The sequence below is a fragment of the Chrysochloris asiatica genome, unplaced genomic scaffold, assembly GCF_000296735.1.
Source record: "Chrysochloris asiatica unplaced genomic scaffold, ChrAsi1.0 scaffold00007, whole genome shotgun sequence".
Taxonomy (NCBI): domain Eukaryota; kingdom Metazoa; phylum Chordata; class Mammalia; order Afrosoricida; family Chrysochloridae; genus Chrysochloris; species Chrysochloris asiatica.
The window spans coordinates 32,244,311-32,256,684 of NW_006408525.1; the positions used below are offsets into that span (position 1 = coordinate 32,244,311).

At 48.0% G+C, this 12,374-nt stretch overlaps 1 protein-coding gene across 8 annotated transcripts in view; it reads left to right on the forward strand.

Annotated features, from left to right (window-relative positions):
- MAPT (microtubule-associated protein tau) overlaps nucleotides 1-7,006 on the forward strand; it is a 67,387-nt gene extending 60,381 nt beyond the window's left edge. For 6 of the 8 annotated variants that reach the window (XM_006833539.1, XM_006833540.1, XM_006833541.1 and 3 more), the window contains one exon: nucleotides 6,546-6,761. In XM_006833539.1, coding sequence (XP_006833602.1) covers nucleotides 6,546-6,761 — 216 coding nt within the window. Of the gene's footprint in view, nucleotides 1-6,545 lie in introns of all 8 variants that reach the window. The other 2 variants (XM_006833546.1, XM_006833544.1) reach the window with 2 other exon arrangements.
- Nucleotides 7,007-12,374: the final 5,368 nt, after the last annotated feature.

Genomic DNA, 12,374 nt, shown 5'->3' on the forward strand with positions numbered 1-12,374 from the left:
GACAGCATATTGAAGGAGCCTGTTTTCTTATCTTCCCGCTCTGTCTCTTGTCTGGTGCATTTACATTCAGTGTATTTATCGATAGGTATGAATTGATTGCTGTCATTCTGCTGTGTGACTTTTGGCTCTTTGTTCCACATCATTTTCTGTGATGGGTTCATTTTATTTTGGAGTTTTCATTTCATTTCTGTTGTGTTAATATTTTTGCAATCTTTCTGATGTTCCTCAGTTTTTCTTTTGCTGTGTAAGTGTATTAATTTTCTTTGAGGTTACCCTGCAACTTATTATTTTCCTATTTAAAAAATACAATGTTTTAGCTTAATATCTAATTGACTTCCTTGCCATTTAGTTCTGTATCTACACTATACTCTCTTCTTGCTTTGTATTGGCGTCGTTATAAACTACCATCTCTGGCTCCCTATTTTCAGTCTTGTACGTTTGTTTTACTTTAAACATTTCTTTATCTGTATTGGGGAGCATGGTGGCTCCATATAATAAACAATGGACTACGAACCACAAGTTCAGTGGTTCGAGTCCACCAGCTGCTCCGTGGAAGAAAGATGAGGCTTTCTGCTCCCTCAAAGATTTAAAAGCCTCCAAAATCATATATCTATACACATACGTATATACACTCAGGTTCATCACTATTCTGTCATTATTTATTAGTAGGCACCAACTCAAGGGCACTTAACAACAATATAGCTGGATTGAGTTCTGGGTGTTGTTGTCATGTATGGTTGGGTTGTTGTCTGCGGTTGTTGCTTCTCAGTCCAAGCATTTTTGGTAAAGTTGGTCAGGTCATTACAAATTCCTTTAATTCCTGTTTATCAGAAAACATCCTAATTTTGCTGTCATATTAGAGAGACAGTTTTGTTGGGTATATGATTCTTTGTTAGCAATTATTTTCTTTCAGAGTTTTCTATATGTCATTCCTTTGCCTTCTTGCCAGCATGGTTCCTGCTGAGAAGTCAGAGTTTGATTTCGTTGGTTCTCCTTTGTAAGCACCTTGTTGTTTCTTCTGAGCTGCTCTCAGGATTCGCTCCTTGCCTTTGGTTTTGGACAGTTTGATTATGATATGTCTTGGTGATTTCTGATTAGTTAGCTTCTTGCGCGTATCTTCTCGTCTCTCAGGACATTAGGGAAGCTTTCTTCCAACAAGTCTCCGACATTTTCTCTGTGCTTTTTATTGTGTCTTCCTGTTCTGAAATTCTGATCACCCATAAATTGTTCTTCTTCATGGTGTCCCGCTTAACTCTTAGGCTGTCTTCAGATTTTTTCATTCTTTTTCCTGATTGTTCTTCTAACATACTAGTGTTAAGACATTTATCTTCAGGTTCACTAATCTGGGTTTCCATTACTTTGAATCTACTCCTTTGCCCATTCACTGTATCTTAGTAGTAATCTTTTGGATTTCTAATTGCAGGTTTTGTATTGGTTCAAAATTTGCATTAATTTTGTCTGTTTTTGTAAGGTTTTCCTGAATGTTTCTAAAGTTTTTTTTCTGTGTTCCTATTTTCCTCAGTTTTTCTGTCAATCCTTTGAAGGTACTTAAGTATCATTCTTACTTAGTTACATTACCTTTTCTTCCTCCAAAATGTTTTCTGGCTCTGTATCTATCTAAATCATTCTCTATTGTTTCTTTCTGTGAGCTAAAACTGTCTGTTGTCTCTGGGGCATTGCAGGGTTGTCGTATTTGTATTATATGTTGATTTGTTCTTAGGTTCTCACCTCCTGTCTCCTGTGGGCGTATAGGATTCTCATTCTCATTCTCCATTTGTGGACCTCAGTTTAGGTTGGGTTTGGCTGGTGCTAGCTGTTGTCTGTCATTGATCAGATATATAGGAGTTGGTACTGGCTTTTCTTGCCTAGTGAGTGGAGTTGCAGAAATCATGGCTGTGGCTGGGCTGTATGGGCACAGTTACTGTCTCTTGTCTGGTAGGAAAGAGAAAACCCCTCTCACATTCACACACAAGGAAACAAAACAATAAAACAAGGAGCCAACAATGAAAAGAGAAAATAATAAAGAGAGAAAAAGAAATAAAAATAGGCAGCAACCAGAAAGAAAGAATATAATATTATAAAGACAAAAGAGGGACAGGGAAATTGAGCATACAAGAGAAAATAAAAGGAAGAAATTGGGAAAAAAAAAAAACAACCCACTTAAGAATAATTTAAAAGAGAAAAGAAAGACAGGAAAGTGGAACCATAGAAGGAAAAAATAAGAGAAGAAATAAAGACAAGAGTACACAGTAGTAAAGAAAGATCAAAATGGGAAAATAAGAAAAAATAAGGAAGAACAAAAAATATGAGAAACAGAAGAAAAGGAAGAACAAAAGCAGAATGGTGTTGTTAGTGCCATAGAATCGGTTCCAACCCACAGCGACCCTGTACAGGGTTTCCAAGGAGCAGCTGGTGAGCTTGAACCACCGACCTTGCAGTTCAAACGGCTTTGCAGTCTGGCTCATTAACCCACAGCGCCGCACCTGGACTCCTAAACCAGGATAGAAAGGATGAAATTCAAGGGAATGGAAAGAGGAGGAGGGGAAAGAATAACAAAAAACAATGAAAATGACAAAAGGTAAAAAAAAACAACACCGAAACCCCAAAACAAAAACAAACAAAAGAAACAGTGCAGCTGTTGGACCCCCCGAGAAGAAAAATCTCTGCGGGGGGCTCCTGCCAGCCAAGGAGCTCACAAGGTGGATGTGGAAGGGCTGTGACAGCGGAGTTCCTGGCCCTAGATGAGTGAGTTCCTATTGGCCTCAATGGTCTCTATGTTCAGGGCACCCAGTGCATGGAGGCCCTTGATGGAACTGACTTCAGTATCTGTTAGGACCATAAATGCTGGTCTGGTGGCTCTGTGGGTTCTGTAGGTGTGGAGCTGATCCCACCTGAATCCAGGCCCCAAATAGGTACAGCTGAGCCCTGTCTCATACTGGCATGACTCCCAACCACATGGCTCCAAACTCACAAAAAGCAGGATCTATGCTGGGGGTGGATTGAAGCTGGCCACACCTCTGGTCACCAGGGGAGCATGAGAAAGGAATAACACCCTTCCTGCCGCCTGTGTAAGTCTGCTCTGCCAGGTTACGCACGTATTGTTGCCAAATCTCACAAGATGGCCACTCATTTCCAGTCAGTCACTCACCCTCTCCCGCCATCCCTGCTCAGCTTTTCCTCCCAGCAAGCACTCCATCCACTTCTCTAATCTTTCTTCCCAAGTTCCGGATTGTCATCTGTGCCTATTTCATTTGTTCTTTGTTGTGAAGTCCTGGTGTAGCGAAAGCATTGGACCACAAAGGTCAGTTTGAACCACAAGGTTGGCGGTTCAAATTCACCAGCCGCTCCTCAGAAATCCTGTATGGTGTCACTATGGGTCAGAACCAACTTGACAGCACTTAACAACAAAATATTTATTGTAGAAGCCCCGTGTAGTGCCTCTGCCTAGTCCTGGAAGTGGAGAATCTTATCCACAGAAGCTATGTTTGTATCTGTAACTGTCCCCAGCCCGGAGACAGCTTCACAGATAGAGATTCTCGGGCCCCACCTCCAGTCGGGTGAGAAAACAGTTGCTGTGGAGTTGAGTCTAACACATAGAGACCCCACGGGTGTCAGGTAGAACTGTGGGCTCCATGGAGTGTTCAGTGGCTGGTTTTCTAGAAGTAGATCCCGAGGCCTGCCTTCTGACTGGGCTTAAGTCTCAAACCTTTCAATTAGCAGTTGAGCATGTTAGTTAGCTGTTTACACCATCCAGGGACTCCCCACCTCCACAGCGTCTGTTGAGCAGGTCTGGGTAGGTTCTGGGCAGCGGCAATTCCTGGGTCTGTCCCTGGACATGTGTGTGTGCGGGACCCTGCATGGATGTGTGACTTGGGAAAGGTCTGCAGCACGCGGAGCCTCTGTTTCTGCTTCAGTGAAATGGAAAGGCCAGAGCTGCATCTGGAGGGGTTCCGAGATCCAAACAAGACTTGGTTCTAGAAGGCCTGTGGTTAGATCCCAGCCCAAGCCAGGATTTCCCAGTGCCTTATGTTCACCATTTCTGACACCAGGTGCCTACTCACAGCGCCCCTCAGGGGCTGCTGCTGGGACGAACTCATCTCTGGGATGGCTCCAAGCTACTGTTCTGGCCCAGAAGACCCCTCTTATTCAGGTCCATCTCCTTGCCACCTTTAGTTTGAGGGATTTTGGGACCTTCGCAGAATTCTGTCACTTTTTTTTCAAGATACAAAGCTTTGAAAAAACATTAGCCTAAATGTTCTTCTCCAAAGCGTGTGTCCAGATGGCCACTCATGGCAGTGACATGAGTCGGCCACGAAAGCCCATTATCATTCGGTGTCACTTCCGTGAAACAGCCAGAGCAGGCATGTGTGTGAAGCCTCAGTGGAGCTATGGGTGCGTGCTCCACCGCTAATGGAAGGGTGGGTGATTCAGAGTCACCCAGTAATTCTGTGGGAGAAAGACCTGAAGATCTGTTTCCATGAAGATGGCAGCCTAGACTGCCACTTGTCACATGGGGCCATTATGAGTTGGAATTGACTCAACAGCACCCAACAACATAGCAATCCAAGTTTGTTCGTGGTTATCAGAGGCAGGCGGGCGGGGGAAAGAGGGCACTGAGCTGCTGATGGGGTGATGGTTAAACACAGTGAACATTATCCACTGAGCTGCAATGTGAAGATGTGAAAACGCACTCACCACAAGTTTTAAAAATTGGCCCCTCAAATATGATAGTCTGAAGGGGTCCTTTTCTCAAAGCAGTGACCCCCCTGCCCCCAAATGAACAGAATATAGCCTGCTTTCTCTCTCCACCTTCATTCAAACTCTCTGCAATGGGGGCTCTTCCCGGGGACCATGGATGTCTGAAGTTAGAGGCACTTTTGTGGTTTCACTGCAAGGTTAGCAGTTTGAATCTACCAGTTGCTCCGCTGAAGAAAGATGAGGCTTTCTGCTCCCATAAAGATTTATAGCCTCAAAAACCCTGTACAGGGTCACTATGAATTAGAACCCTATGCAGGGCCGCTACAAGTTGGAACCACCTCCTTGGAAACCCTGTGCAGGGTCCCTATGAGTCAGAAGTGACCCGATGGCAGCCCCCATCTATCTCCAGCAGATGCTTTCTGCTTCTCTGTTTCCCAGAGACCCTTTAGAGCTAAGACTTCTGGGAGTCCTATCTGTGTCACCATTTCTGTTTTAAAACCAGCTTGTGCGTGTCGTGCTCTGTAAGGTACCATTGCTGCCCCACGTTGCTCATCACTCAAAGGGAAAGACTGTGTGGCTCGTGGCTGGAACACAGGGGCTCTGGGAACATACCTTCATCCTCACTAGCTTCTCCGTTAACACCTTCCTTTAATACTTATCAGAATCAAATGCCCCTGGCACTTCCCCTTGTGGGTACATGTGTGAGATGGTGGGATACAAGGTTTTTAATTGCAGAGGAGTCTGTAGTAGCCTAAGGGTGGAGTCAACCTCATGATCCATCAGTGGGGCAGCAAGCCTTCTGTGATGGCATACTGCAGCTATCAAGCAAAAGGAACCTCTTACAAACTGATGCTGTTGGTAAGTCTGTTGAGTCAGTTCTGACCCAGAGCGACCCTCTATAGGGTTTCTGAGGCACAACTGATGGGTTTGAACTGCCAACCTTGGAGTTAGCAGTTCAGTGCTATAGCACCACACTAGGAGGACTGATAATGGAGAATATTAAGTTTAAAAACTAAGGTGCAATAAAACAATACCAACCCAAGATACAGAGCATGTGTATATTAAATGACCGTAGGTATTTATATACACATTCATGCAGTGGTCTCTGAGCAGGGGGCTGGAGTCTGGGGGGCAGTGAGGAAAGGGTGTGTCTGTAGTACTTGTTGGGTGCCGTCAAGTTGATTCCAACTATAGTGACCCCGTGTGACAGAGGAGAAGAACCCCACAGGGTTTCCTAGACTATAATCGTTGTAGATGAGTGATGCTGGCCCAGTGGTTAAAACATTTGACTGCTAACCAAAAGGTTGAGGGTTCAAACCCACTAATCACGCTACAGGAGAACGATAAAGCCATCTGTGTCCATAAAGCTTGGACACCATACGGGGCAGTTCCACTCTGTCCTCTAGGGTTCCTGTGAGTCTGAACCAACTCCACAATGGGTTTTTTTTTTTTTTTGGCAGGGTTTACTCTGTATGGGAACAGATCGCCAGATCTTCCTCCCAGAGAGGCATTGGATAGATTCTAGCTGTCCACCTTTCGATGAGCAGCCGAGGATTTAATCCTTGAGCCGACAAGGCTGCATGTGCACGCTGTTGGTGTTAACTGCCGTTGAGTTGGTTCCGACTCAGAGACTCGGTATATAAGTGTTTCTGAGGAGCAGTTGGTAGGTTTGAACTGCCGACCCTGTGATTCGCAGTTCAGTGCTGATTCACAGTGCCACAACTGAAAAACAAAACAGCAGCAGTCCCCCAGCTTCTGAAGTCCAGGCCTCAGGGGGCAGTTGGCAGGGCTATACCGCTGCCCCTGGCAGGCCATCTCACCTGCCCTCCTCACCTCTTCTTCTGCAGATCGAAACCCACAAGCTGACCTTCCGTGAGAACGCCAAAGCCAAGACAGACCATGGCGCAGAAATTGTGTACAAGTCTCCTGTGGTGTCGGGGGACACGTCTCCACGGCACCTTAGCAACGTCTCCTCCACTGGCAGCATCAACATGGAAGACTCGCCCCAGCTTGCTACACTAGCTGAGGAAGTGTCTGCTTCCTTGGCCAAGCAGGGTTTGTGATGAGGCCCCGGGGCGGTCCAGAATCGTGGAGAGAAGAGAGTGAGAGTGTGGGAAAAAAAAAAAAAAGAATACTGATTTGGCCCTTTGCCCTCTGCCCTCCCCTAGCTGCTCCTTACAGATCGGTCACTGGCCCCACCTGCTTTTGTTGCTCGGCTTTGGCTGAGGACTCCAAATCCAGTGATGGGGAGTAAGAGCAATCTTCAACTTTCCAAATTGACGGGTGGGCTGCTACCAATAAAATGTTTTAAAAAGACATTGAAAAAGATGGCCACCCCCAACATTTCCTGGGACAATTCCTTTTGATATTTTTTTTCCCCTCTGAGCAGAAGAGGGCGAGGGTGAGGCTCTTGAGAGCTGCTGCTGGGGGTTTGAAGGGTCTGGACCTGACCTGCAGACCCGGCCCTGGGGGCTTCTCACAGGGCAGCCACAAAGGACCAACCCCTTGGTGCATGCGTGTGGCCCCAGGCAGATACTGACTATCCAGTATGAGTGCAGTGGTGGGGTGGGGAGACTCTGTCCCCATCCACAGGAAGGGCCACCTTGGCTGGGCTGGGGACAGCTGGGGGCAGTGTGGCCCCTCTGATGGGTGACCTGTGGAAGAAGGTTCCCGGCCCTCCCATTCCGTAGGGACAGTGGCAGAAGGAACTTGGTTGGCAGCAGAGTGGCTGACTTTGGCCTGTAAGCAGCTGTCTCTCCCTCCGTCCCTGCAGGGTGGGGGTCCTGAGCAGAGAGGCTTCCCTCACTCCATGGGAGCCCCATTTTATTGAGTTCCGAAGACGGTTAAAACTGCAGCCACGATTTTGGCCACCTCTCAGACCTGGGACTTTAGGGCTAACCAGTTGTCTTTGTAAGGACTTGTGCCTCGTAGGGGACGCCGTCTGTTCCCACGCCTGGGGCTGCAGCATCTCTGGAGTGTATGGGGGCCAGTGGGGGTGGGGGTGGTGTCCCACGCCTCTCGTCCCTCCCAGAGCCACCGCAGCCACCTGTGTGCCCCACTGTACCCGTGTCTGCTGTGCAGAGCCCAGTCACTGCCTGTACCCCTATGATGTCACCCTGTCCCAAGTTCCCAGCCTCACCGCCCCCTCCCCATGATGGACACTGGTTAGATGTGGGGGCGGGGCACCTACTCTGAACCAAGGAAAGGTTACGCTCAAAGCTTGGACCTGTCTCACACTCAGACCCTCTCATTCAATTGCTGTCTCCCATGCCGGATCTGATGACCTCCCATCACAGAACCCAGAGCACCCAGCGGTGTGAAGCAGCTGTGATCCGACATTCCTGCCCTCCTGACTTCTTCCAGAAGGCCTGGCCTCCTTCCCATGCCGAGCTGGCCGTGGAGGCTGAACCCCACTTCCCCACTAACACCCTCCCTAGCCTGTGTCTTTGAGCCTCTTGCCAGCCAGCCACTGCTCAACCCCCATAATCAGCCCTTCACACAACAAAAAGGGAGAGCCGCCCTGTCAGAAATGGTTCTGGCCCCAAGTCCCCACTGGAGCAGCTGACCATATACATAGGTGTCACCCATCCCACCCCACCTCCACCCTGTTACATTGTAGTTGGATTTGTCTGTTTATGCTTGGATTCACCAGAGACAAAGATAACGAAAAGAAAAAAAACAAAACACCTATCTTGAAAAACACTTGTAAAGTGGATTCTCACCCACCCCGAGTTGTCTGTCCCCCACGCTGGGACTCGACTCCAGGTCATCGTGCTCTTCCTTCTGGAACCCCACACACCCGATTCTGGCGTCTGACTACCTGGGCAGCGAAGGAAGCACAGGATGAGGATGAACCATCTTCCCTGGGAGCAGTGTCCTGTGACTGGCCTGCTTTGCAGCGTGAAGATGGACTTTTCCTGGTCACAGCTCCCAGAAGGCCCACGGAAGCCTCACAAGGATCTTTCAATTCATCCCACATATACCAGTGCCCACTGGGAAGAGGCCTGCAGCCCCCTCACCAAGTTCACCCACGTAAGGAGTACAGGCCTCCTGTACCCAGGGGTGTTCAGTCACGGGGCAGCGTGCCCTGCCAGAAAAGGGCACAAAGTTGGGAGACATCTTCCCACCACCTTGGCCGATTGGCCTTGTGCAGTACCCATCTACTCCGGGGAGGGAAGCATCTTGGCAGCCCAGGTCCAGTCATGCCACTTCCTGTTTGGAGTTTACAGTTACCCTGGGGAGTGCTGGGTGGACACAGGGAGATAGAGGGTGTCCCCCTCCCCTTGTCCTTTGAGTCCCAGATCTCTTGTAAGTGAAGGGTTCTGAGTAAGACAAGAGGAGATAAGGTTTCAAGATTGGCTGTGAACTGCAGTCCCTTCATCGATGGCTGCCCATCTCCTGTGACGTCCTCAGCCTGCAGTTCCTGAGCCCAGCTTCACAGCCGTTGGTCTCTACTCAGTGCTGGCTGGGCTACTGGGGTCAGCCTCTGGGTCACGGCTTGGGGTTATCAGGTCAGCGTGGCAGGTAGGTTGCAAAGGGACACTGGCTTGACCTTCTTCCAGGACAATCTCCCCAGGCCCAGGTGCCCCGTTCCCCGCTCCCACTTCCACCATCTCCAAAGTCCTTGGAGGGGCTCGGATAGGCTGTACACCTGGTCCCTTCAAGCTCTCCACCCATTCATCAGTAGTTCCATTGAAACCCACTTCAGTGGTGAGACTCTGTATCCTGTTTGCTATTGCTTGTTGTGCTGTGGGGGGAGGGGGGAGGAACCTGTAAGATATGGAACATGGGTAAAGGGAAGTCTTGGAGTGCAGCAGTTAAAACTGCCTTGTAACCCTTTTCTTCTTAATTTCAACCATATTTGTTAGAGCGGGAGACACCATGGAGCTAGAAGTCCTTAGAAGTGTTTTCCACTTACAGGTTTTCCACGGTGCATTCTGGGGATTCTGGTCTTCTGCTTACTGCCCCCTGGTGGGGCCCCAGGCCCACAATCCTGCCTCTCAGACACCCTAGCATCCTTTCCTCTAGGCTGTCAGCACCGCAGTGTCACCTTCCCACCAGTTCCAGACTCTTCCTTTCGCACCCCGCACCCCATCTTTGCTTTCTGAGTTAAGTCCAAGATGGGGGACAAGGGCAAGCTGGAGACCATCGGTTTGCCCCATCCACAGATCTCTGGTTTCCCGACTTCTGACTTCTCTTCAGCTTAGGAAAGGGTTACACTGGGCACTGGCTGGTGAAGTCTCACCTCCTACTGGACTTGACCCCATGAATTTGTAGGACAATTTCGGCACTTGCAAGTCCCGTGATCTCTTTGAGAATTTTGAAGGGGGGAGGGGGGAAGGAACATGAACTCCTCGTAGCTTAGCTTCTTGTCTGTGAATGTCCATATAGTGTATTGTGTGTTTTAACAAATGATTTACACTGACTGTTGCTGTAAAAGTGAATTTGGAAATAAAATTATTATTACTCTGATTAACTAAGGCCTTCATTCATGGCTTCCAAGCATGAAAAAAAATTACAATGTATGATCTGCAAGTTCTTTCCCACCTTGAGAAAACTTTTAAGTTTTTATAACAGGAAGTGATGATGATGTTAAAACCTGGACGTCAGGATTCACCAGTCGACTTTGGTCTCTCTAGGGTCCTCAAGGAGCTCAGATTTGCTCATTTTCAGTTGACTATCTCATGCTGTTGTTGGCAAACCATCCTCATCCTTGTCAAAACCCTTGTGTTTGAGGTCACAATGCTGCAGTTTGCTGGCCAAGTGTCAGCGTATTCCTACGTGAGACTGTCCGGGTTGGGTGAGATGGGAGGATGTACGAGCGCTTCTGGCAAACCTGCTTAGGGCTCTGGGGCTGAGTGAAGCACAGCGCCAGTCCCATCTGCCCAATGAATGAATGGCTCCATTGGCTCCTAGGTTTGTATGGCCAATGTTCCTCTTTCCTTTGGAGTCTTACTGCAGATTAGGAGGCGGTCTGCCAATCTAAGACCGGAAACCAGAGCGCTTCTCCTTAGCAATGTTGCAAACAAAAGCAAAACCTAATAGTAACCCATCACAGAATGATTGTTTCTTAGACTTAGATTTTAACGAAGTTTCAAAAATTCTTTCCTCAGCATTTCCTGATGTGCATAGCCCTGCAGGCTAATTTCACAGGCAAAGTGGAGCAGGTCTAACTGCAACCACAGAGTCGCAGGCTGCAACAGGCAGGCCACTGACTTCAGTTTGACGCTCATGGAAAGCAGAGACGGGAGTAAAGAGGACCAAGCCCACCACTTCACCACCTCATCCCATAAGGAAAAAGTACTGACCCTCCTAAGAAAAAGATGTGACCTAGGCCCATGCAAACTGTATCCATTCCTCTTTTAGCCCAGCACCACAGAAGCACCAGGGCCAACACCACCAGCAAAATTAAAGAGCAGCTGAGAACAGATTCAGTCTGGAGGACTCCTGGCCTCAGAGACAGGGCCGTGGTAAGGGGATGGGCCAGTTACTTTCATTCAACAAAGGAAAACGCAGGTGCATCTGTGCAGCTTCCTTTTCTTCCCGACACACCCCTTAGTTCCGCCTACCCCAGTGCAAACCTACCAGGCGCCCAGAAAACACATGGGGCGTTGTCAAGGTTTGCACAGCTAGTCAGAGGGCCCAGAAACCTGTTTTGGAAGGCCAGCTTCTGAGCTGCTCCCGGTAGCAGGCACACCCAGCCCGCTACGGCAAGGAAGGCCTAGCACACAACATTCTGTAACTTTTTTTTTTATTATTTTTTTCAATTTTTCCTTCCTTTTTTTTTTTTTTAAGCACTAGTTTGTGCTTTGCGAACAGAATCAAGACATTAACAAAGATCAGCTTCTCTGAAGAAAAGCATTTCTATAGGACAAAGACAGCTACAGACCTCGCTGCCGTCACACAGCTCAAAGCAGGAAAAGAAAATATTTACAAAATACAAGGGTTTTTTTTCCATTTTTGTTTGTTTTTTTTTTTTACAATGCTAAAAGGGTTATTCAGAATTTCCAACCTCATAAATAGAAGAAGCACTTTATGCATAGGGATATGGTGCATTACTGTTTTTAAAGTAACAATGACAAATCTTTTAACTTGCAAACAGAACCAAAAAGAAATCACTAATGTTGAAAATTGTGAAAAAACCCCAACCATTAAGCAGTTGTCTACTATTTTTATACGATTACAAAATGGCAAAAAAAAAAAAAAAAAAAAAAACCCCCACCTTCTCCGCCCACCCCTTTTTGGTGATGTGATTATACATGAGACAGGCACAGGTTACTGAGAAGTGGGGACCAGACAGTGTGCCAGAGGCCAGGGGGCATGGAAGAGGAAGGGGTGCGAGTCAGCAGAAATGGCTGCTCCTTCCCAAACCCCCTAGTTTGCAGGGAGTGGGAACAAGAGGCCAAGTAGTCCTAACCCTGACTTTACAGACTAGGAGGGAGGGCAAAAATGTTCCGAGGGGCAGGACGGTGTGTGCATGATGGGGTGGGGAACGGGCAGGATGGGGACCTGAGCAGCCGCAGCCAGGTTACTGCAGTGAAGGAGTCAAACCCAAGATGACCCAATACACAGCCCCCAGTGGTTCTCTAGGTTCATTGGGCAGCCTCTGCCTCCGAAAGCATCCGGCAGTCATGGCAGAGAGACGCCACTGGGGGGTGCTCCAGCACAGCCAGCCC